Source organism: Mesoplodon bidens (genome assembly GCF_964165515.1).
Source record: "Mesoplodon bidens genome assembly, chromosome: 5".
NCBI classification, from domain to species: Eukaryota; Metazoa; Chordata; class Mammalia; order Artiodactyla; family Ziphiidae; genus Mesoplodon; species Mesoplodon bidens.
The window spans coordinates 10,941,402-10,967,016 of record NC_138161.1 but is presented as its reverse complement, the minus strand read 5'-3'; the positions used below and the strand labels follow the sequence as shown (position 1 = coordinate 10,967,016).

Below are 25,615 nucleotides of genomic sequence, written 5' to 3'. Positions count from 1 at the left end.
GCATGACCCTCTGATGAAGTCCTAGCAAGACAGGGTGTATCAGCCTATCAACTCAGGATCTCTCCGAGCCCGTAACTGTCGACAATTCTGCCGGGCTGAAAACATCCACACATTGGTACGGCACTGCTGTAAAACTGCTCTGACTACTTTTGGGATGTTTTTCTTCCAACGAGTGCTGCCATTTCAAAGCGAGCCATAAACACATGCTGAATTTTTATATAAAGCATCTTCTTAAATATAATATAGAAGCTCTAGCGCTAAGCTGGGAAAATAACCATTTTCCTGTCCATCAAGAACAAAATGAAGGTTCTGGCTGAAAGAGACTTTACTGTTATCCTTGTTAACTTTCTAACTTCAGGGAAACTCCCAAGGGTCTATCAAAACAGGACGAAGGTACAAAAGCATTTTCTTATGGAAAAAAGAAAGAAAGGATAAGGAAAAGTAGATATGCATGAAAATCTCCCAGATACTTATTTTTTTAAAGTTGTTCCTACAATTTTACAAGCGACACCCTGAACGGCAAATCATATTTTGGAAGGAAAGAACATCATGTAGTTAACACATTCTCTCGAGTAGCAACTAAGCCTCCAAAGCACTCCAAAAGCAAGTTATTATTACTTAGATGTTGCAGAAGTAAAAAGTTTTGAAAAGGAACAAGAAACGGGGTTAAACCTGATACTCTGCTAAGCGTACAGTATTCCAAAGAGCTGAGGAATGCCCGTCCATGGCAGTGCCTCCGCCTGAGACATGCTGGCTGCTGAGGACAAGAATTCAACACCCCACCCTGCCGTTTCCTTTTTGGTAAAGAGAGTGTATCTGACCAGGAGGGAAATCAGATCTGATTCACGCTTCACCAAAACTGAAACCAAGCCGAATTCATGGTGACGATTTCCACTTGCCCCCATGTGGTTAAATTTTCCATTGCCTTTCAAAATTCTTACTATTTTTAGTTCCAATAGCAGTAGAAAAAGGCAGATCCCTTTAACAACCTAGTAGTAGAAATGGTCAGTTATGTCATGAGAGAGTAAGAGAACAGAAGTCTCCTCTTAGATGTTACAAATGGAATCCTGAAGATGACATAAATGAATGTAAATGGCCCTAAACACAAGATCCAGCCATCCCCTGGAGAATTTTATTCTATTTAGAAGAAAAGTGGCATTTTCCCCTCAAGCCCATCTCTCTCACTTAATGTGCCATTTCATCTAATTTCTTATACACACTTGCATTTTGGAATTAAAAAAAAATCTATATGCATGTTTTGAAGATTTTTTTATATGCCTATTTTGAATAGGTATGCAATGATTAAGCACCAGGAAACCAATGGTTTCATGGGACCTCTTCTTAAATACACCTAAGATGAAACTGTAGATGAGAGGCAGCCCCCCAAAATCAAGCTGAGGTTTCTGTTGTCCACAAAAAGGCTACTCTACAGAGAGGCCACTTAACAGCTGTCTGCATAGCATCTTATGGGAGGAGTTCTCTGGGAATTTCCCCCGCAAATAAAAATAACTTCCCCCAGAATCATGACTGTGAGAGTGAACGGCATGGCCATCGGGCTCTGAGGAAGAGGGTGGGCGTGCCTTTAAGAGCCCCACATGTGCTAACCCCAAAAGGAACCTGCGGGCCCAGAAGCCCTAAAGGACTTAGGATGCTTTGCACATCTCACAATACGACTCAAACAGAGAAAACACCCGGGAAAGCTAATTTCTGCTGTCGCAGAAGGGCAAGGAGCACTCCCCTTGCTGGCCACCTGCCCTTTCCCTCAGATGTGTCGCTTATCTCTTCCTTTGAGTTAAACAAGCCTGACCCTCTGAGCAAGGAACCTTACTGTGACCCTACCATACACAGCTGTGTCCTGCACAGCACCGAGAAAACGACTGCCTTTCGGAAATCTGACATGGTATCACAGAGCAAATAATCATTGACGTCAGTGCTTTCTACAGGGTAGATGAACTCTGTGTATTATCTAATTTGGCCCAGTGGGTTTTATGCAATTATTGTATTTTACAGTGTTTTTGCAATTGCCAGCTAACCCCACGGTGGGAGGGGGAATAACCCGCCTTCTTTATTGATTGCAGATTTATGAATTGCAATGAATACCCTTGATGGGATGGCGTCCAGACACTCCTCCTATTTCTTTACATTTGCAAAAGAACGTATAGTAAATACAAACCCCTCAAGTAATCAGTAAGAACTTGAAACATCCTGACCTTCACCTGGCCTGATGTATGTGCATGTGTGTGTCTTCAAGCCAAGGGGGTAAGAAAATAACCTAGCCAAAGCTAACGCTTAAAAAATTCGCGATCTGATCTACACAGTGATACATATCTGTCCATATCCTCTGTAGCAGTGCCTTTCAATCTGGGGATCTTGTTACCACGCAGATCAGACTCAGTGGGCCTGGGGCGGGCCGGAGACTCTGCTGTTAACAAGCTGCCAGGCTGCTGGTCCGGGGACCAGCCGTTTCTGAGTGTGGACGAGGAGCCACAACTGGCCTGGGTGGGTTCCGCCCAGGGGTGAGGCGGGAAGCGGGCTCCGTCCGTCCGGGTACTTACCCTGCATCTGACTCTGAGGCTGAGGGTTAAAGGCAGTGGAGGCCCGAGGGTTGGGTGTAGGGGCCGGATGGTGTGGGCTGACCCTCATGGCCGTGCGCCGCAGCTGCTCCAGTTCACTGAGCCGCTCGGAAAAGGACAAGCTCCCGGGCTTGGTCTGATCATCTAGTTTCTGACGATGTCCTATTGCGGGGAGGGGGGTGGGGAGGGGAGAGGGAGGCAAGAGATCAGAAAAGGTACCGTGGATTTGCTAAAACTCGGGCTTTTCTCGTCTTTCCCCTCCCTCTCCCCTCACCCTCAGCGTGGATCTGCTGGAGATCTGCGCATTTAGCTGCTCCCGGGGTCGGGGGGCATTCGGGGCCGCTGTCCCCACGGCAGACTGGGGCCCCTTCTGTCACACTGGCCGCTGGGCGCTCCCCCCAGACTGGGCCCCGGCACCCACCCCAACCCTCTGTGCCCATCTCCACTGGGCGGGACGCGGCGGGCACGCGGGGCTTGGTGGCAGTGGCGATGGCGGCACGGAGAGAAAGGGCATTCGCTGTTGGCACTTGGCCAGGAAAGGAGCCCTGCCAGTGTCATAGGAACAGCTGCCCCAGCTGCACACCCAACCCCGGGCAGGTTTCAGAGGCAGCAATGTGGGCCCTGGAGCTTAGAGGCGCGTCCCTTCTAAGAGGAAGCGAGGTGTGGCTGCAAGCCCACAGCCCTGGGAGGTCAGATTTCCTGTTAAGTGCAGGGCATGGGTGGCCCCTCTCCTCTGCTAGCAAGCTTTGCACGAGCATCCTTTCTTCCCTGAAGCCGACTTCCCCAGCTTCGGCCTTGTCCAGTCCAAGACTCCCAGCAGGCTGGGCCCACTGGAGCCCAGAGGGAGCCGCCAGCAGGTTGGCCGAGCTTCCCCAGGGGGCTCAGGGATCCAGGGTGGGGAGTTGAGCCCCTCAGCACCTGTAGAGACAGCAAGTGTCCTCGCCTTGCTCCTGGTCCAAATCACTGTCACCAGGATGCAGCGGGCAGAGGCCATTCACTCAAGAAGGGCCAGGGGGGTTGGGCCTTAATCCTTCAGCAAAATGTCTTTACATCAGAGACTCAGGCTTGTCAAGCAGAGCTGAGGCTCCCAGGTACTGATGTAGCCACAGGGGGGGCTCGGTGGATTCATTCCTCTTTCAGAGAGGCTGCCCTCCTGTTCCTCCTCACTTTGAACCAGGCTGGTTCGAAGAAAGAGTCATTGACCAATTTCACAAAACCCTCGCCGGATTGTCAGGTGGCCTCAAACCAAGATTGGAGAAGCAGCCTCCTTGCTGCCACCCTCAAGTGCCCTTTCGCACACCCGATCCAGTCCTCAGTGAGGAAGAGGATCCCTTGATTCCACGCCCCGCCCAGCCCAGCGTGGGAGTCGGGGTGGGAGACGTATATTTTAGCCCAGCTCCCGCTGGCTACGATTATAAAATTAAATTTTATAACTTGTATTATGGTTCCACATCTCTGTGGTTTGCCGTTTCTCCCTGCTGCCAGGCCCCATGGCACAGCTGACACTGTCTCAAATTCCAGACCAGAAAAAGGACGCACTATATTGCAGTGATTTTATCATGAACAAGACCTGTTTGGCTCCGAGATGAGGAAAAATACTTAAGCATAATATTTGTGTAGTTCAAATGCAACGCTCCCTCTTTTCATGTGTCACCAAGGCAAATCTGGACTCTGATTCAGCCCCACAGCCCACAGTACTCGGTCTGAACACAGGCAGCCTGAGTCACGCGGGTCCAGCACACATGTGAGAGGCCTCTTACCCGCTGAGTATTTTAAGCACCGGCCTTGTGGGCGAAAAGCCACGGGGCCAGGTCCCGGAACAACCCCTGTCATCCCTTTCCCTCAGAAGTACAAAAACATCTTTTTCTAGAACATTCTATTTCAGTCCACCATGGACTCATCTGTGGTCTCTGGATGGAGCTTCCCTTGACTCCTCCTTCCTCTTATCTTTGTGATACATTCTTGGCTTCCTGATGGTCAGACTGAAAAATCTGAAGTTTTCTTGTAGAAGAGCAAACAATGCCAACTCAAAAGCCATCCCAGGCATAATAATTCAGCCCTTTAAATGCCTACCATGACCTGGTGTTAGGGGTCAAGCAGGGAAGAAGGCAGGACAAATGATTCGAAAGTTCTACCTCCTCAGAAAGAATGCCGGTTGGCAAAGTTATGGTGCAGAGGCTTCTAGCAAGTTTTGTACCCATTTCAAAACTTCACGTTCCTTGGGCACCCACTGGCATTTTTGAGGAACATCATGTCAAGGACAGTGGGTGATCCAGGTGAATGATGTGTACCAGATCATTCTGAACACATGGCATTAGGCGTTTTGGAGTCTCTGGCCAGCCTTTGAAGAGAGGCTTTCAACTGTGTCTGCCTCAGTCACCAATCTTGGGTGCCATCACGTGCCACCAAGAAACCAAACGGGAATAAGTCATTTCAGGTAAGCCACTACTGCGGCCAGGAACAACGTGAGATTACTTTTTTTATGAGACCCCTCTCATTACCCTATGCTTAAAAAAAAAATAAAAGAAAGTTTTCAACATGTGAGCAATTTCTGCACCAGCTGACACCTGCCAAAATCGTAGTCATTTACAGAGATTAACTGATGACTGTCTGCTTTAGTAGGAATGTTTGGGCATAGCTCTCAGAGAAAACAATTCTTCACTCTAAGCTATTTCTTAAGCCCTGAGAGTTGCAGGGCTGAGTTTAATGCTGGAGGAGGGGATGAGAGTTCATCTCACACCCTCCCCATGCGTGATCCACAGAGTAAGTAAGAGCGTTACTACCCTCCCAAGGAACCCTGAGCCCCCTCCTCACTACTAGTGCTAGAGAGCTGTAACACCAAGGCATGGGGGAAATAAAAAGCATTATCATATTAAAGTTGTGGTTCTGATGTATTTATAAGCTAGATCAAAGGAAGACCTAATTCTTCTTTTCTGAAACCATCAGATTTCGTGTGCCAAAGAGCAATATTTTGCGTGAAACATAGAAGCTTCTGATATAAACTTTCAAGCTGGGGGAAATGAATGCTTTATGTCTCCAGTTTCCTGTATCTGTGTGCAATTAAAATGTCAATTTGCCCCCTGAATTTTAAATACAGGAGTATGGAAAATGTCCACTAACAAATTCACTTTTCTTCTTTCTTACTGACTACTGGGCTTCAGAGGGCAATAGGGAATTCAACCCCGGTGGTAGAATTACACAATGAAGCCTCAAACACGTGCATGTTGGCAGCCTGGCTTTTTGAACACATTGGAAGTCAGCTGTGTATGTCTACGTGGTGGTCCTGAAAATAGTGGCTACCTCAAGATTTCATACTGGGACATCTTACTGAATCTTTAGCAGAGTTGAAAAAGATCCTAAACTATGTTTCTCTTTTACTATTTTCACATTTTCAAAAAAGTACTTGAGTAGAATTTTATATATATGCAAAACTATACAAAGCCAAAAGAATAAAAACAAACTAATCCCATCTGCTAAATTTTACTTCTTCATTCCAAAGACATATGTCCTGCCGTCTTCTGGAATGGGTGCCCAAGGGGTATCCCTAAATGTTAGGATATTTGTGATGGATAATGAGACCAGCTTTCAGTTTTCTGCTATAAAAACTAGGCTGAGTAGGTATGCACATTTCACTGACAAATGAAGTGCCTTTTTCAAAAAACCATTGTTGATCTGTGGCTGTAAGTAACTGAAATACAACACAGATCATCCTTGAATTACAATTGGGTAATGTCCCAATAAATCCATCCTCAATTGAAAATATCATAGGCTGAAAATGCATTTAAAATACTTAACCCACCGAACAAATTAGCTTAGCCTAGCCTACCTTAAACGTTCTCAGCACACTTATGTTAGCCTACAGTTGGGCAAAATCATCTAACACAAAGCCCATTTTGTAACCAAGTGTTGACCATCTCAAGTAATTTATTGAATACTGTACTGAAAGTGAAAAACAGAATTGTCGTCTGAGCACAGAATGGTTAAGTGTATCAGTTGTTGATCCTTGAGATAAGCATGGCTGATCACACAAGCATCACACCATACATCAACGGCCTGGGAAAAGATCAAAGTTCACAATTCGAAGCGTGGTTTCTACCGAATATGTGTCGCTTTCACACCATCATAAAGTCGAAAAATTGTAAGTAGAACCATCCTAAGTCAGGGACTATCTGTATATGACTTTCTATGAAAGAAAACAGATGAGGCTAAGTTGTTACCTTTTCTTGGCAAGTTCTGGGTAGAGAGAATCATTTCCTGACAATCAAAATGCTAGTCCATGTTTCTGATATGAGTTTACTAGTTTTCTTGATAGATTCTCAGCAGAAAAATTAGAAAAGGCATATACTCAAAGCATTGTCATGATGAGCAGTTGAAAAAAATTGATGCAAAATGATGAGACCAAAAAGATATCTGTCTATATGTGTGTGTATATAGATCTCTATCTCCTTCCTTCCATCCATCTATCTATCTCACTGTGATTCTTCTAAAAGGATATATGTTTTTCAAAAGATGTTTGCCAATGAATCTGATACTAACGACATATATCCGGATATAAGAACATTGATATTTCTTTCTTTAATTTGCTATTCTTTATGACTAGGGAAAAGAAACCAACACGTGTAGAGAACAGCTCATTTTTCCTGGTTTAACACTCTACCCAGGGTTAGAGTGTTCCGGGGTCATCAAAGTCATTAGGACTTTAAAGCACTGGTACTGAACATGGATGTGATCCTTCCTCAAAGTACCTTGCAGGCAGTGAAATAAACCTTCCTAGGACTTCCCTGGTGGCACAGTGGTTAAGAATCTGCCTGCCAATGCAGGGGACACGGGTTCGAGCCTTGGTCTGGGAAGATCCCACATGCCGCGGAGCAATTAAGCCTGTGCACCACAACTACTGAGCCTGCGCTCTACAGCCCGCGAGCCACAACTACTGAGCCCACGTGCCACAACTACTTAAGCCCGCGCACCTAGAGCCCATGAGCCGCAACAAGAGAAGCCACCGCAATGAGAAGCCCGTGCACTGCAACGAAGAGTAGCCCCCACTCGCCGCAACTAGAGAAAGCCTGCACGCAGCAACGAAGACCCAACATAGCCAAAAATAAATTTAAAATAAATAAATTTATTTAAAAAAAAACCTTCCTAACTGCAAACCTACCCATCTGCTGGCTAATTAAATGTTGGGAAATATGGTCTCATATTATATATTGTGTATAGATGATATCTACATAGATTTATACATATAATTGTATACATAGATTATATATAGATTGTATACACCTTATATACACAATATATAATATGATATATGTAACTATATTAGAATACATATTATAATACATGTTTATATATCATCCAATGTTATATGTACACAGGTAGCCTAACTTCCCCCTCCCCTCCGTCTCCTCCCATATCGTTAAGCTTAGAGAACAGTGCAAGGTTGGAGTCCTTCTGAACTGAAGAAGGGCTGGAGAAATTAGCCTCGTTTTTTAACCCACACGTGGGAGTGAAGTTCAGAGAAGTTATGTCATTTTCCCAATCTCACACAGCCAACTAGAGAAAGAGGGCAGATCTGAAAACACACCCACTCCCTCAACCTTCCCCCACCACCTCATGCTCTGTGCACCTAGAAATCCCCATTTCCACGACTCCCAAGTAGCAGAGAGGAGAGGCGCACAGTGTCCCGTGGGTGTCCATCACAGGGCCCCGGGCACTTGCATGATTTGCATACTCTGCCTTTACAGTCCCACTTCTGTTCCCAGCTCGTCCTTAGAACAGAAGAGAGCCAGAGTCGTGGGGTGACCCCTGGCAGAGAGCTGGGTCGCACACGTCTGCAAGGGCATCCGAACCACCCGGACGTCCTGGCAGGGCTGGGGTGGGGCCAGTGAGTTCAGAATAAGGTCCTGGTGACGCTGAGGCTGCTGGTCCGGGCACCACCCTGGGAGCATGGGTGTGAGCGCCAGCGATTCGTCCCTGTGGTGCACATACTTCCAACATGCTTCTCATCTGCCGGGCTTGGAAATTAAAACACCAAATATACCAGAACTGTGTTTAGACTAAATGCCCATGGACCTGAGTGATGGCCTTGTTTTGGTGATAACTATTTTGTGGCCTTTAAAAAAAGTTTTAAAATTCTTCAGTGTGCTGTACAGAGTGGCTGAAAATGCCAAAACTCTGCCCGCAGACAGGTGGGTTGTGACCGTCTCTCTCCCACCATCCCTGAGATGACTCCCTGAGTCGCTGTTGCAATAATCAGGTGGGTCTGCAAGGGGAACCCAGCATTCTCACGCAGGAAGCAACCTCCGCCCTGCCGTCTAAGGAAAGACTTTGGGGAACAGCAGAAAAGGGTTACTTGGACACTATTAGTCCATCCCAGAAATGCAGCGGCTGAGACCTCTGAGCCCCCGCAAGGATGGGGGTGCTAATGCAGATGCTATAATCCTTCTCTCCCCGAGAGAAACAGCATGGCACCAGGGAAATGGGACTGCCAGTCTGGATGTTAATAACTCTCCATCGTAAATCTGCTTTTCCACCAAACTTTCCTGAGGACAAGAGCAAGTCTCTTCAGCCTCCCTATCTGCAAGCCTGGAATTAAAGGACTAAGATGGATTACTGTGAGGGGCTCTAAAAGCATTCACGGCAATTACATCTGCAGCGATTCTACTCAACTGGTTCCTGTCAGACGACTCTAAGCAGGGGCTTTCTTGAACAACTTCATGTGACATTAGGACTTTCAGAGTTCTCTTTCTTTTTTTTTTAGGCAAATACCTGGCCTTTGGGAGCCATTAGACTGGTCTTCAGAGCTCCGTCTTGAACCCGGGATTCTCCCTGGCCTGCCCTACCCTTGGGTGTGCTGGTGGCTGGCAGCTTTGTACAAGGTATTCTGAGAATTCACTCTCCCTCTGCCTCCTGCTCTTTCATCCCGTGGACCTTTGAACAGTTACAAAGTGACCTTGGACATCAGTTTTCCCAGATCCTTCCCTCTCTCCCCTCAAGCCTCCACTGAGCCTTTCCTGGTACCCACTGGCTGAGACATCCCATTCTGTTTTTGCCCCTTCCCCATGGTGGCCCAAAGGCTGCATCCAGGGGGAGTGGGCCATTAAACTCAGCTTAAAACCTGCTAGCAGGTTGTCAGGGGCTGCAGCTGGGAAGAAAACCACTCTGTTGAATCTTAATCCAGGGTCTCATTTTCCCGCATCTCTTATTGGTTAGAAAATAATGATACTCTTTGTTTCCCTGCCCACCCCTTCCCATCAGCGGCCAGAGGAATGTAAGGCTGAGATTAATGTTCATCAACCTACCTGTGCAATTGTCCACCCGCCCTCACCCATGTGCCCTGTGAGGGCTTCTGTTCCCCTCGCTCATGCTCCTTCTAAATCACACCAAGCCAGTGGGGAAAATCCACTAGGATGCCACCACTTCCTAGGCCACACACTTCTACGGACTTAGGGATTCTGCAGATGTGATGCTTTACCCCAGGAGAATCACCAGCAGGGATGGCGATGCCTTTGGCTGAAAAGAGCTTTGGTTCTCTTGCAGGTGGCAACAGGTAAGTGAGTGACCCCTGAGTCTACCTGTGCATGGGGCTTCCCTATTCTGGGTCTTCCCAAACTGTGGTCCTGCACTGCCTCCTCACATGGCATGAAGCGCATGTTGTAGAGGTCAGGCTGGCATTTTGCTAAGCCTGCTTTCTAGACTAGAAGGCAGACAGTTTGAATTCCCTACTTTGTTCCAGCCACACTGGCCATCTTGTTACTGCTCCTATATGCCTGCCTCAGGACCTTTGCACTTGCTGTTTCCTCTGCCCAGAACACTTATTCTCCAGATATCTGTGGACCAGATCTCTCCTATTTTTTTCCAGTCTTTGCTTAAATTTCATCTTCTCCCTGAGAAATTCCTGAACACCCTAGTTTAAGTTGCAAACCCTCTCCAACCTGGCCAATCCCTGACCCTTTACCTTGGGTTTTCTCCATACCATTTATTAATGCTACTTACAGTCTGTCTAGGCCCACTGGGCTGCAAGCTCCATGAAGGTGGGATGTTGTCTCTTTTCTTCACAGCTGTATCCCCAGTGAATAGGAGAGTACCCGGCACACCATATGCTCACTAAATGTTCACTGAATGACCGACTGACTGGCTGAACACTGGTGCCAACCAACTGTCCTCCATTAGATTGTAAGAAAGTAGAACTTATTTGGGGCAAAGGAAATGTGAACTAAAGTTTTCAGCTGAAATGGAGCTGTAGAGGGCTCAGGAAAACTACTTGGGGAGGAAAAATATCATAACTGAACATAGAGAGTTTCACGGAGAATTGACTCATGAGACGTTAAACCGTCCGTAAAACTTGTCTTCTCTATTTTTTTCCCCTTCATTACACAAAAAGATAAAAAAGAATGGATACAATAGTGTTAGTATTTATAGTAATGCTATATTTACAATAAATTGCAATGTATTTTTCATAGAACCCATATGATCTTGTGGGTTAATTTACTGTTTAGAGTTTCAAAATTAAAAGTAGTGATTATAGTAATAAACGTATCAGCAAGAACTTAAAAAAAAAAAAAAAGAATGGATAAAAGGCCTTTCGTGCAGAGCTGAGTGTAGCACCCTCATATAAGCAAGGCACTGCTACAGCTTCCTTATGCTTCTGGAGAGAGTATCCCCCCCCCACACACACGCACGCACGCGCACACACGCAGCGTCCCACGTCCCTCTAGACATGGGCTAAGACATAACTGCTAGAGCAAAGCATGAAAGGAAAGGTGTAGAAAGCCAACGTGGAGAGCAAAGCGGGCTGGGGCTAGAGCGAGAACAAAAATTAACCCAGACTTTAGGCCAACACGGGGCCCGCCCCCTCCAGCCCTCCGTGAACCTTGCCCTCAAAATTCATGGGACAGAAACAGAAACAAAACTGAATTTCCTGAAGTTCCAGGCTCACAGTAATGGGCAGTGGAGTTTTTAGCTCATACGCATGAGCTTTTGGAGACCTGGGCCTCCCTAAAAGCAGAGAGTCAGGATCTGTGGTCATCGGTCACCACGGGTTACCTCCGGTTTCTGTCTGGTGACTAAGGAGGTCATGGTAGCTTAGAGCAGAGAAAAACCTCCTGGTTTCTTTCGCTCCTGACCAGAGGCAGCCCTCTGGGGGGCGGCGGAGGCAATCTCCGTGGAAGGGTACAGACAGCTCACAAGTTCCAGATTCATTCTCCTCTACAAGCATGTGATTCCAAGTATTGTCAGCCCGTCCTCGGTGAAGAAACTGTCTCAAGAAAACCCTGGTAGAGGGTAACAGAAAGTAACCCCAGAGGGGTAACTGTCGGTCATGTGATCCATTTATCCGAATGGGTCCTGCTCCCCAAGGACAGGCTCTGTGAATGGCAGGTGACTTCGGAAGGGTACGTTCTGGTGGTGAGGCAGGGGTCAAATTGAGAGGAGATACTCCCTGAGGCTTTGACCTGGCTTTGGAGTCCAGGTCCCCAGCAGTGCTAGCTAGCTCTGGGAGGACAGGCAAGGCCTGGGGGAAGCGGAGCATCATCCCAGAGTCCACAGGCTGCACCTGCTGCATCGGGCTGCCTGGGCGTTCCTGGTCTCCCCACCAGGCGTTCTGACACCCCTGAGGGTCTCCACTCCCCTCCTGCACCCGCACACACCACGCCTAAAAGCCAGAGGCCCCGAGCCTGTTCAGAGACGGCTGTGGTAAACTGAGGGCCCTCTGGAGGTTGGGTGGTGCCCCAATCAATGCTGGGTGAATGAACGAGTGATGAATGAATGCATAAGTGAATGAACACCCCCTTCCTGAGCTAGACTTACTCTGGGATGCACATCTAGCAGTGGGCAGGATGCTCCATTCCTCTTCATTTTTAACAAAGGGTAAGGAAAGTTCCCTCCCATTCCTAAAAGCCATCCTATTGGTCCCTGGGGGAGCAGTATCTGATTCCCATCTCCTCTCATGTCACAAATGCCCACTGAATTCTGGGCTGGCCTCATGGCAGCAGGAGACCAAGGGGCCAGCCAAAGTCCTAACCCAAGTCCTTCAATAGATGGCTAAGCAGGCTTTGACTGGTACAAAAGGACAGTGGCCCGCTGGCCACTCTCAGCTCTTGAGCACTTGCTAGTAAGAAAGCCAACAGTGACTAGTGGTTGTTTTTTTTTTTTTTTTTTTTGCGGTACGTGGGCCTCTCACTGTTGTGGCCTCTCCCATTGTGGAGCACAGGCTCCGGACGCGCAGGCTCAGTGGCCATGGCCTACGGGCCTAGCTGCTCCGCGGCATGTGGGATCTTCCCGGACCGGGGCACGAACCCGTGTCCCCTGCATCGGCAGGCGAACTCTCAACCACTGCACCACCAGGGAAGCCCTAGTGGTTGTTTTTAACAGGCCATTATCCCTACCTCACACCATCCAGAGAAGAAGCTGGCAGATTGTTTTTAGGTATGATGGCCTCACTCAGGCTAACTTTTATCCACTGTCCACAGCTGAGTAGGGGCGTTTGTGGGGCAGGGGTCCTCCCCCCTCAGTTACTTGAAGGGGCAGTGGCTCTTTGTCTGGGACTCCTGAAGAGTCACAGCACGGTGATGAAAATGTTGGTCCCACTGCTTGCCATGTAACGTTGGGAGGGAAAATTCCATTTATTCCGAGACACAAGTGCCCCCTATTCACCCTGATGAGCGCATCTGAGTCAGTTCTGGAGTGCAGGACAAAAAGGCTGTCAGAACTTCCCTCCAAAACGCTGGCACCATTCTGCCATCCCAGTCCTTTCCAGATTGGAAACCAACAGGCCTTCCTCCTTCTGGCTTTACCTTGGGACTCTGTCTCTAGAAGGCTGGCATGCTAGGCCCAGCCTCCCTGCTCTGCTATGAATGCAACAGGACCAGTGTTTTGAACTTTCTCTCCTTTTCACACCGTCCACAGTCCCTCTTCTGTACCAACACTCTGCTTGTGAAAGCATAACCTCCACTGGGTGAGGGCGCCCTTGTAAACTGCAGGTCATGCTTTGTCTTTTCCCAGCCCAGGGCCCACCCCCACTCCCTTCCCTGTCTCTTCCCCACCCCCCGAAACTTTTATTTTTTTTAAACCACTTCTGCTTCCTTCATTTTCTTCGCAGCTGCAGCCCAAAGATATAGGAAAGCTACTGTATAGGATTTTGAAAGCAGGGCCTCTGAGAGCTTTCCAAGCTCCGTACAAGCCGGTTATTCTCCGGCTTGTTTTCTTTGGCTTCAGGTTAGTAACACAGAATGAGTCAAACAGTATTAACTTTCAATAGGGAAGTGGTGTGGTCAACCCAAGCTGTTTGCGGCTAGATTGTGAAGATAGGTAAGTAAGGCAGGTAGTGAAGAACAGCTCATAAGCCTGCGAGGAGGCAAAGGAGAGAGGCAGCCTCACTCAGAAACATCCAGCAATGAGGTCAACAGGACTCAACCCATCTTTTTTAAGTTGGCTGAGGAATGAACACTGAGGTCTCTGGCCGGCCAGCTTCCGGAATTTGGCCAGGTTGGGGCTCTGTAGCTTGCACAATTGAGCACTTTGTGGGTATAAGGATGACTTTTTCCCCCCGTTCTTTCTTTCCCTTCCTTCCTTCCTTCCTTTCCTCCCTCTCTTCCTTCCCTCTTTCTTTCAAATGATGCCAAAGTCATGGGAAATCTAGTTAGGATAATTTGCTCTCCTTATGGAATGTCACTCTGGGTGGAGCTTTATCCATTTCTCTCCCCTGTTTGGGGTGTGAGTAACTGTGTCTTCCCCCCTCCCTCCACCTGGCCCTCGCCCATCTTCTTAGCCCTGGATCTGGTTCCCCAGGTGGATGGGCTGGCTGCAAAGCCGGGGGTCTCCTTCTCCAGGTTGGGTGATGCACTTGGCAGGGGTGGGGGGGAGTTGGAGGTGATGCAATCACTCCTACAGACATCGAATCTTACTTTTAGAGTCTGATAAGGCTCTTAAAACCATCAAATCCTCTCTCTCTCTCTCTCGTTCTGCAGAGGAGGAAACGGAGGCTGCTGAGCTTTGCAGAACCAGCCGGGGCCAGGATCTAGGGCTCCCCCAGTCTTTCCATGCGGCTGCCTCTCCCTTGCCCAGGGCTCAGGATTCCTCTTACAGCTCAACAGAGGGCTCCGAGAACAGCTCAGCACTTGAGACTCAAATTTCAGCAGTTTCCAGCTCTTTCTCCCTGCACTTGGCTACTTATTTAATTTGAGACTGGCTGAACCACCCAAGGAATAGAAAGAGTTTCTCCTCCCAACCTGCTCTCAGCAGCACGCCCGCAAATGAACAGGACAGCAAGCTGGCCTCCAGAGCCTTGCAAGTTTCCCACCTTGGAGCAGCTGCAGGTTTTGACTCCTCCTGGGAAACTGGCATGAAGGCTCAAGGGTGTAATATTTCGCCTCCTTGCAATCTAATCCAGAAATCTCAGGCGAGCAGCATATATAAAAAGCCCCGGGTGGAAAAAAAAAGAAAGAAAGAAGGACTCAGCAAGCTGCCCTGCAGTCTTTGCAATTCTCCCTAAGCCTTTCATGGAAAGAAAATGAAATAATACAGCTGGAGAGGAAAAACTGTATTTGGTTTTGGAAAAGAAATAGATATTAAAATAAAACTCAGTTCTCTTAACTGTCAAGGTTGCCTTTTGTCTGTTTGTTTCCAAAATGCCTAAAGGGTGTATAACAGTAGGAAAGAAAATATTAAGATATTTTAATGGCAAAAAGTAAACTTTCTAAAAGTATGGATTCACAGTGGGGCTGATTAAAATGTCTCTATTTTTCTCTATGGTTTTCTTCTCGTCAATCCTGGAAGAAAGTATGAGATGAAATGTACCTTCAAGAAACCAATAATTATTTGATTTAAGATCCCTGAGATTTTTGTACAATATAATGTACACAACAACAGTAAAATTTCCTGATTGTTTTTCTGTTAATCTAATTACATATCTCTATATTTCTATTATTTGATAGACTGTTTACAAAGCACCTTGGTATCTATTATCTCAATTCATCCAAAGCAATCCTATGCATTAGAGCTCATATAATTATCCCCACCTTATAGATGACTCAGTGGAAGCTTCTAGATGCTAAGGATCCTGGCAGATCACACAGCAGCGTGTTCAGTTAAGAAACAACTACCTTTTGATAAAATCTTTGTTTGGGAAAAGAGACAAAGAAGCAGGGCCATATGGTGAACTTGGTTTTGCTTCAGTGAGGAGAATATTGGTGAAGTTGGCTCCGGAATTCAGTATTTGGGGTTAATGATAGGTAGGGTGGAAGAAAAAAGAGAAAAAAGCCCTCACTGTATTGTATCCTGAGAGTTCCATCTGCAATGATTTAAAAAAAAAAAAATTAGGGAGTATGGGATCAACAGGTACACACTGCTATATTTAAAATGGATAACCAGCAAGGACCTCCTGTACAGTACAGGGAACTCTGCTCAGTGTTATGTGGCAGCCTGGATGGGAGGCGAGTCTGGGGGAGAATGGATACATGGATATGTATGGCTGAGTCGCTTTGCTGTGCATCTGAAACTATCACAGTGTTGTTAATCGACTGTACTCTAATATAAAATAAAAAGTTTAAGAAAAAAATAACTTGGCAACGGCAAGCATTTGGCCTCCCACTTGGGCACCATTCCAGTTGCTTCCGCGGTGAGGGCTATGGGATGTGGGAAGGGGGCCCACCTGTGTCCAGGGCATGTGCTTTAATAATAACAGCTAATATTCAAGGGGTACCTCTGTGCCAGGCACTATGTATCATCACATGTGTTACTTAATTCAGTGAGCACAAGAATCCCCCAAGATGGGGACATCTTCTTCCCGGTGTTACACCTGAGGAGACTGAGCTTGGGGAAGCTAATCTGATCACAGTGGAGACGTGACCTTGAATCAGGCAGTCAGCTCTCTAGCCGGGCTGCCGACCACCACTCCAGCCTGCCCCTCAGGCTGCCTCATTTAATCCTCACATCCCCCAGCAAGGTAGGTGTCACAAGCCCATTCTACAGATGGGGAAATTACACAGTTAGTAAGTAGCAGGGCTCAGACGTGAGGCTAGGTTGGTCCAGTTCCAAACTCCTCTTTCACTCCCTCAAGCTCAGAACTCTCTGCTTCATTTCTGAAACGTGGGGCTATGCCCTGTTAGCAATGCCAGAAATGAACAAAAAGATGTGACTATGGATGTTTCTCCTTAGCTCTTTAAAATGAGTGAATTGGACATATCATAAATCCACTTCAGAGGTAAGTAAAAATAAGGTGATACCAGGAACAAATCCAAAGAGGGCCATAAATGTATACAGTTCTTAAGAGCTTAGTTATTGCAAATACTTACTTTTTATCTCAAATGACCAGAAGGCTGACTTCTAAGCCATGGTGAACAAAAACAAAAACAAAAACAAACAAATGGGATCTCAAATGCTCCACATTTCAGTGTATGAAAGTACCCTGAAAGATTCAATAACAGGCTGAGTTTTAGTCAATACTTGCTTTAATGAACCCTGAGTATATGTAAATCGTGGAACTACCAAAGTAATGTATTGCCACTAACTTACTTTATAGGGGTCTAGGGAGTTGGCAGATTAATTCAACTGTGTTCCTTAAAAAAAGGCAAACAGAAAAGAACTTTGCTTTGGGTACTTAAGTGTCTTTTACCTTGGCTTTCATCTACAAATGTATAGCCAGAATATTTGGCTTGGCTATTGGGAATTTTCCCAGTAACGATGCAAAACTTAGTTGCAGAAAGAACTCACTGCAAATATACCACGTGTAGCTCAGAATATAAAAAAGGCATTTCACATCCAATATCAGTGTTTGTGATGTGTCTGATACAGCTGTAATGTTCAGTAATAGATTATACCTAACTTACCCCTTCTTTTTCGTCAGTTTTTCATAGCAAAAAAGCAAACCTTTAAAACAAATTGTTTATAAAGGAAAAGAACATGGAAAAAATGGGAGAACACAGAAATTGCAAGCTAGCTCAAATGAACTTAAACGCAGATCTAGGGCAAGGGGGTAGTTCTTAAACTTAACCTACTTAAACTTAACCTGCGTTTTTTTTTTTCTTTTTGGTGATGGTGGAGTTCTATCAGATCTACTGGATCCAATTCTTACTAATGCCTTTCTTAGCTACATGCCTTACAGGAAAAAAATACAAGCCTTTGCAAAAACTCAAGTAGAGCTTTTTTTTTTGAAAAATAAAAACTAGAACGTGGTTAGAGTATAAAAAAAAATTCTAAGTCCACCCCAAAGCCAACAAGCAGACGCATTATAATGTGCTGTGTCAACAGCAATCCATCTGCAAGCTGTGGGTCCACCCCCCGCCAGGAGAGTTTCGCACACAGAGATGGGGCCCATCTGGCTGCGCAGCACCCAGGGTTCCAACACGCTTAGGTGCTTCCCAAAGTGCAACTAGATGGCAGCACAGACCTCAGCGGAGCTGTTCCCCAACCATCCCAGGTCAGAGGCCACTCCATCAGGTCACAAGGTGCGCAGGCCACAAACGAGGCACTGCGCATGCCCAGAAGGGTTTCCGATGGTGAAAGGTGGAAGCACAGTCCTTGAAATGTGCTACTGAATGTCTTTGGGGAAAAAGAAGAAAAGCCCTAGCAAACACATACCAAAAAAGAAAAATCCAAAAAACCCAAGGCGAATCTAGAAAGACACATTGGTTTAGAAAACTCAGAGTGGCCAAGTGTTTTCTATGCCCACAAAGCTTGGCTGCGGCTAACGGGTCCAGGCACCACCGCCACCGAGGTGAGTTGTATGCATCTGACGTGAGAATTCAGACCCCAAGAGACTCTGGCACATTCCATGTCAGTTTTCTAGATCAGTGTGGAAGAGCCTCTCCCAAGCTGTGTCATGCATGTATCTGAAAGGACCCAGATGTTAGACCTCAAATACTTTCGATGTTACTCAGGCAGGATTTTTCCTCCTGAGTTTGCGAAAACAAAGTTCAACCTTTGGGGGCAAAGCCATTTGCCCATGAGGGACTTAGGAACGGTGCCCGGAGTGTTTCAAGCGTCCATAAAAATGCCAGAAAAGAAATTTTACCGTGTCTAAATACAAAAGGAAAACTGAAAAAAAAAATCAAAATTTATAAATGTTTAATTGTGTCTAAAAAAATGAAACATTATGGCAACTTCATGAATTTTTAAACTTTTAGGAATCACAACTCTTTTTTGTTTAGAGTTTTCTCATTTCCAAAGGATTCCAAGACTCAAGGTAAATAACAGTTCCATCTCCTGAACACTGATTGTGTGCCAGACATTGGTTCAAAATGTTCTACCAAGACTGTCGCGTTCAGGCTCCCTGCCCTGGGAGGCACATACAGCCCCTGTCCTTGTTCTACGGAGGCTCAGCCAGGCTAGCATGCACCCCAGGTATGGTCACCCACATAGTAAGCAAGTGCCAAAATGGGGATCTCAACCCGATGGCAATCACTGTGTTGATGGCAGCGAGATCAGGGCTGCAGGGAATTAAATTCATAGCCAGATAATTTCAACACCAAACGATAAAAGCCGTTCAAAAATTTAGAGCAAAAAAAATCTAACGTAGGACCTGAGTGTATATGGATATGTCTGATGTATGAAGGATACACCCCTGTGGAAGACAGCCCACGGGGGTCAGCCTCTGAGGGGCACTGTTTGTGGGGCAGCCCATGGCTTCTGTTTTTCTGATGATATTTTGTTACCCCTTCAGTGCGGACTAATCTAGATATTATCTCGTCCCATTGCCTGGTTGGACAGAAGAGGGAAGTGAGGAGAAAGTACTTAAGATGACTGCCTAAGTTCACACCCACTGGCCTGGTGGCACCAGTCTGAAACCCAGGTCCCCCAGTTCAGGATCTAGAGAACTTTATACATTAAAAAAATAAATAAATTTATTTTTGGCTGTGTTGGGTCTTCGTTGCCGTGCGTGGTTTTCTCTAGTTGCAGTGAGTGGGGCCTACTCTCTATTGCGGTGCGCGGGCTTCTCATTGCGGTGGCTTCTCTGGTTGCGGAGAATGGGCTCTAGGCCCACGGGCTTCAGTAGTTGTGGCATGCGGGCTCAGTAATTGTGGCCTGTGGTCTCTAGAGCGCAGGCTCAGTAGTTGTGGCGCATGGGCTTAGTTGCTCCACGGCATGTGGGATCTTCCTGGACCAGGGCTCAAACCCATGTCCCCTGCATTGGCAGGCAGGTTCTTAACCACTGCGCCACCAGGGAAGCCCTATACATGTTTTAAGATTAAGAGATGGAAGCCTAAATGCAGACGAGCTTCTTTTTTCTTTTAGCACTTCATATACTAAATTCTAACAAGGACTGTGCTATGTTAGCTTAGATCTTGACTTCACTGGTGTGGCATTTAAGATATTGATATGGGTTTGCAATGGTCTGGATGGAAGGAGATATTCAAAGTCATGGTTTAAGATTCATTCCATGTTTCTTCTCTCCCCCACGCCCGCTACGTTAGACTGAGAAGGTACCTAGATCATTTCGCTGGGTTCTCATTGGTACCTGGAAGGAACTAATTTTCCTTCCTTTCTGTAGCAATACAAATGCCACCTAAACATCTTGGTGACTTCTGTATAAGACAGGGCAAGTTACCAAGAGGTCACAGGTCTGCCCAGGTCTCGGGCGAGCTACTGAGGGAGATGGTCACTGTTTCCTATGCCCTCCAGGGTCCTTTTACACAACCCTCGTCCAAGGGACCCTCTCAGACCTCAGCCTGGATAAGTCCACTAAAATCTCAAGGGTCTTGGAAGTCTTTATGTATATAAAATTCTTCTTGGTCTAGTTTGATGTTACTAAGCATAAAAACCAGAAAGACATTCTAAAATTCATTGGAAACATTTAGGCAGGATAATCAGTGCTTTCAAAACTGCTTTTGCCAAGTTATCAGATAGTTGGGGAGTTTAGCACCAGTGGAAGTCACCCCAGAATGTCTGTCTTAGCAATGAATTGCCTTTCACAGTGGGGAGGAGGAATATACGTAGAACATTCTACCTCTTTGACCCTCCGTCTCCTACTTTATATTTGGGGGAGAGCGAAGAAGGAATTACTTCCTTTTCTTTCGGGGATCGCAATTTCATCTAGAAAGAATGAAAATCCATATCCGACACTTGAAGGATCCAAGGAAAGGGGGATTACGTCGATCCTCGTTCATCACTTAGAACACATGCTTGAAGCAATTCCCAGCGAACAAAGTAATCGGGGATTGATAATTACAATCCTGAGGTTACAGATCCAGAAAACCACCTGGCATTCCACTAACAAGTCAGAAGCAAAGAATGACACAAATCTGCATCCTCCTAACAGGCTCCACACTGTGTACGTGGGCTCTCTAGGAAGCTCTTTGCCAAAGGGGGAGACGGACTTGGACGGTTCACCTGGTGGTCACTTTTGTCACATGACTCATCTTTCCTGCCTGCCCGCACTGGAAGGAGAGGTTTATGTTGGGCAGCATCCCTGCTTCAGGCCCCCATGGATGGCAGGCCCCCAAGCAGACCCCGGTGAAAGACGTGGAACCAAAAGTTGGCACGTGTGACAGCATGGCTGGTACATTTCACTGCAGCACCGCCCCAGGGAAAACGCTGATTCCATCCCATCAGTACAAAAATGACGACTGCCGAGGCTATGAGGCTCTGCTTTCTCCAAGAAAACTGTATTTGAACCAGAATTTTATTGATAAACTCTCCTAATAAAACAATTTCTGCACAGAAATTTCAACACAGTAAAGCTCAAGTAGCAGTTGGTGTAGTTCTTAAAACAGACTTTGGCGTCTGTGGCCTGCAGTGTCTGGACTGCTTCATTTCAGTTCTGGCTTACTAACTGTGTGACCCTGGGCAAGGGAATGGATTTCTCTTTGTGTCAATTTCCTTACCTGATCTTGCAAAAATTATGTAAATTAAGGTACGCGTAGCCCTTTGAACAGTGTTGAGCAAACAATTAGCGCTGTCTGAGAGTTAGGTATTATTATTAGTTTTAGGTATTTTTATTATTAAGAGAAAATAACATTTTAAAAGAGAACTGTATGTCAGTCAAGCACCACAGCAATCCATGAACATTTCTGCTCATCCCACACTTCTCTGGACAAACTTGATTTCAAACATTTTTAGGTCCATTATCACCATAAGTTTATAGGTGCCTGTCATGCATTCCTCTTTTTCACTTGAAACATGACTGTCACAAACAAAGATCCTGTTTCTTCTCTCTCTATATATATTATAGGTTTGTTATTTACATTCAATATCATAGAAGAAAGTTATAGTTGTGTGATGTAATCTCAACAAAGTCCTTAACAAAGCAATTGAGCGATGGGGAATTAAGCGTATTTTAAATTGACCTATTTTAACTATAACTCCCCATATAGTTAGTTGGCAAAAAGGCTAATGTCCCAGAAAGTAGCATATTCCGAAGTTTTTAAGTAACGGCTCCACCTGGCTGTCCGTTATTCTGAATCTCAAGAGCTCAGACACAGCAGTTACTGTGAAGGCTTCCTTTAACCTGAGGGCAGAAGTTGTCCCAGAAATGGCCAATATTTGTTTTATGAACCTTTTCAATTTTTAATTAGTTACTCAGTGTTCCAGATGTAACAAATACCTGGCCAGCCAGATGATGGCTTGTGCCATCAGAATGAATGTCCAATCCACAATCCACACTACTGAAACATCTCCCCCACTCCCCGGCCCCCCATCACTGGGTCAGTCATTGGGGTCCCAACTACTCCTCAACCCCTCATTAGCAAAGTATCTTCCTCTACAGCACTGAATTAATTCACGCATTCAAATTATTTAGTGAAATATCTACAGAGAATATGCTTTGGTATCTCAATATTGTCATATTACAGACACATGGGCTAAATTACAGGCACATGGGTTGAGAGCTAGAGTTTTCCATTAGATCCCCTGAAATAGTAAAGAAACAAAACAAAACATAAAAACAATCTCAAATATTCTTTTCTTGAAAACTCCTTTCACTCTATCTTTCATGCTTAAGGAGAAGACTATCTTTTAATATGTTGACAAGCTTCTAAATATTCTACCTACAAACTGAAAACAGATCCCACATTGCTGCTTGCAAGAACTATCCCAGCAGGAGATACCTTCTGATGGTGTTCTTTCTCTGTAATAAATTTAATTTTTCAACAATTAATAATTTCTCTATTAATCTGAGATGTAAAAATAATCCTGTGGAATGTGGGAAAAACAAGTTTTGACTCACTAAGAGGCAGGTCAGTTACTGTCAAAGGGCAAGTAATCATCTGAAATGAAAAATATTTTCAGTTCTCTTTGGAAGACACTTTTTGCTACAACTTCACCACTGAAAACCAGGAGGATGGTTGGGAAACATCAAGTTATCCCATCCGCCCAGCCAGCAGACTAGCTGTGGCATGTTTCTTAATTCTTTGTCCTTTTCTTATTGACCTGACTGGCAGGTTGAATGAGATAAGCTTTCCTTCTGGTTTTGCACAAATGGTTTAAGTTGAAGGCTCCACGCCTGCAATCAAGTGCCAACAATTGCCCTTTCTAGACAGTCTCAGAGCCGGGACACATGTGAGAAGTCCTATAAGCCGACACCTCGTTTAAAAAATGAGGATACCGAGGTTGGGTCAGAGAGCCTAGAATAGATGAGGTGTAGACGGTGTGGTATGGAATGCGAGGTGAATGCATGAACGGACGGACAGACAGACGGATGGATACGAGCACAGGATGAGGGAGCAGGAGCTCCTCATTCTAATCCTGGCTTCATCACCAACGATTTCTCCCAACCTAAGCAGGTCATGTCATTTCTCTGGGGCTGCTTTCCCTTATCGATGAGGCAATTAGCCCTGAAGCCCCTTTCAGGTCCCTTTGAACTCTCAAAGTCATTGATTTCATCAAACAAAAGAACTTTTCAAAACTATTCAACTTGGTGATGCTGGGACCATTTTGCCAAAATCACCCAGAATTCATAGCACCATAATAATGATAGAAGGGGACTTGGGAGGCGTTATTAAACCATAGATTTGACACTGCCTGAGCATACTAATTTCTGTGCGATGACCTCTCTTAAAATTGCATTAGAAAGAATAAGTCACAATAGTAAAGACAGAGTAACAACCAAAGTATCTATCAACAGACAATGAATAAAGAAAATGTGACACCCGCACACGCACACACACACACAGGAATATTATTCAGGCATAAAAAAGAAATCATGCCATTTGCCATCTGCAAAAACATGGATGGACCTTGAGGGCATTATGTTAAGTGAAATAAGCCAAGCAGAGAAAGATAAATACCGTATGATCTCACTTATATGTGGAATCTAAAACAAAACAAACTCACAGAAACAGAGAGTAGATTGATGGTTGCCAGGGGTTGGGGGTGGGGAAATGGGTCAAAGGGTACAAACTTCCAGTTAGAAGATGAAAAAGTCTGGGGACCTAATGTTCAGCATGGACTATAGTCAACACGTTTTTGACCAGAGACGTGTATTAGGGCCACAGGCGTTAGTTTCTGCAAAAATCCCCCGGTCAATAAAGTGTTAACAACAAAACTGCCAAGAAGGTAGATCTTAAAAGTTCTCAACACACACAAACAAACTGTCACTATATGATGTGATGGATGTGTTAACTAAGCTTACATTTCGCAATATAAGCATATATCAAATAATCATGTTGTAAACCTTAAACTTATACAATGTTATAAGTCAATGATGTCTCAGTAAAGCTGGGGGAAAATCCTGTTAACTTTCTCTTAAAAAAAAAAAAAAAAAAACTGGCTGTGAGCAGAGTTTCATCCAAAGAAGTAGTTCCCACCTTGAATCAAGACATTCAAGTAATCATAAGAAAACAGCATGCCTGGGCTTCCCTGGTGGCACAGTGGTTGAGAGTCTGCCTGCTAATGCAGGGGAGACACGGGTTCAAGCCCTGGTCTGGGAGGATCCCACATGCCGCAGAGCAACTAGGCCCGTGAGCCACAACTACTGAGCCTACGCGTCTGGAGCTTGTGCTCCGCAACAAGAGAGGCCGACAGTGAGAGGCCCGCACAAGGCGATGAAGAGCGGCCCCCGCTTGCCACAACTAGAGAAAGCCCTCGCACAGAAACAAAGACCCAACACAGCAAAAATAAATAAATAAATAACTAAACTCCTACCCCCAACATCTTCTAAAAAAAAAAAAAAAAAGAAGAAGAAAACAGCATGCCTTTAGGCCTGCCTTGCTTCAGAGAGTGAATAGAAAAGTCAGCATTACCGGAGTCACCCTGGGAGACTGTGTGCATCTGACTTTTGTGTAGAAGTCCCTTGTGAAAAGGAGACTATCTACCTAGGCCTCTAACACCTCTTTATATCATACGTATACGTACGTATTCATTTAACTTAATTTGGTTTTTAAGTTAATTTTTCCCTAGACCCCAGATTCCATCTGGCAGGAAAGACTGTAAAAATGGGTGCCTTCTTGGAGCAAATCCCTTCTGCCTGCTCAAAGAGCCCTTCCCAATAATGACTGTTTTCTTAAGTCATAAAACAGCAGGAAGCAGAGTCAACTGTATATACAGGCGGGCCATTACAATCGCATTTTTTTCCCCTCTGACTGCCAGTTCTTAAAAATCCAAGCGGCCATCATTTGTTTTCCAAAGCTCAACCACCATTAGTTCTTTGAATGTTACAGGAAATACTGCCTGTGGGGCAAAAACTGCCCTTTATTATGCCTGAGAGAAGAGGCGCAGCGGAAGGTATACGGAGGGGTCTCCTGGTTTAAGCTTCCTCCTCCAGGCAGGTCTACCTTTGAACTGTCCCAGAGATGGCTATTGCTTCTATTTTTATTTTTTTTATGTTTTTATTGAGGTATAGTTGATGTACAATATTATATAAGTTTCAGGTGTGTAACACAGTGATCCACAACTTTTAAAGGTTATATTCCACTTATAGTTACTATAAAATATTGGCTATATCCTTATGGTACTATATATCTTTGTATCTTATTTATTTTATACATAGTAGTTTGTACCTCTTAATCTCCTACCTCTATCTTGCCCCTCCCCACTTCCCTGCTTCTGTTTTTAAAGATAGGGAACCTACAGCCTCCTGAGTGAGCCTTTCTGGAAGTTTAATTACCCTCAAGGTC

General features: G+C 45.4%; 1 protein-coding gene across 5 annotated transcripts in view; it reads right to left on the bottom strand.

Annotated features, from left to right (window-relative positions):
- Positions 1-25,615, bottom strand: part of RUNX1 (RUNX family transcription factor 1) — a 245,222-nt gene that overhangs the window by 36,771 nt on the left and 182,836 nt on the right. For 3 of the 5 annotated variants that reach the window (XM_081234923.1, XM_081234925.1, XM_081234924.1), the window contains one exon: positions 2,556-2,735. The exons of the other annotated variants lie outside the window; for them this stretch is intronic. In XM_081234923.1, coding sequence (XP_081091049.1) covers positions 2,556-2,735 — 180 coding nt within the window. The remainder of the gene's footprint in view (positions 1-2,555; positions 2,736-25,615) is intronic. 5 annotated transcript variants of the gene reach the window in all.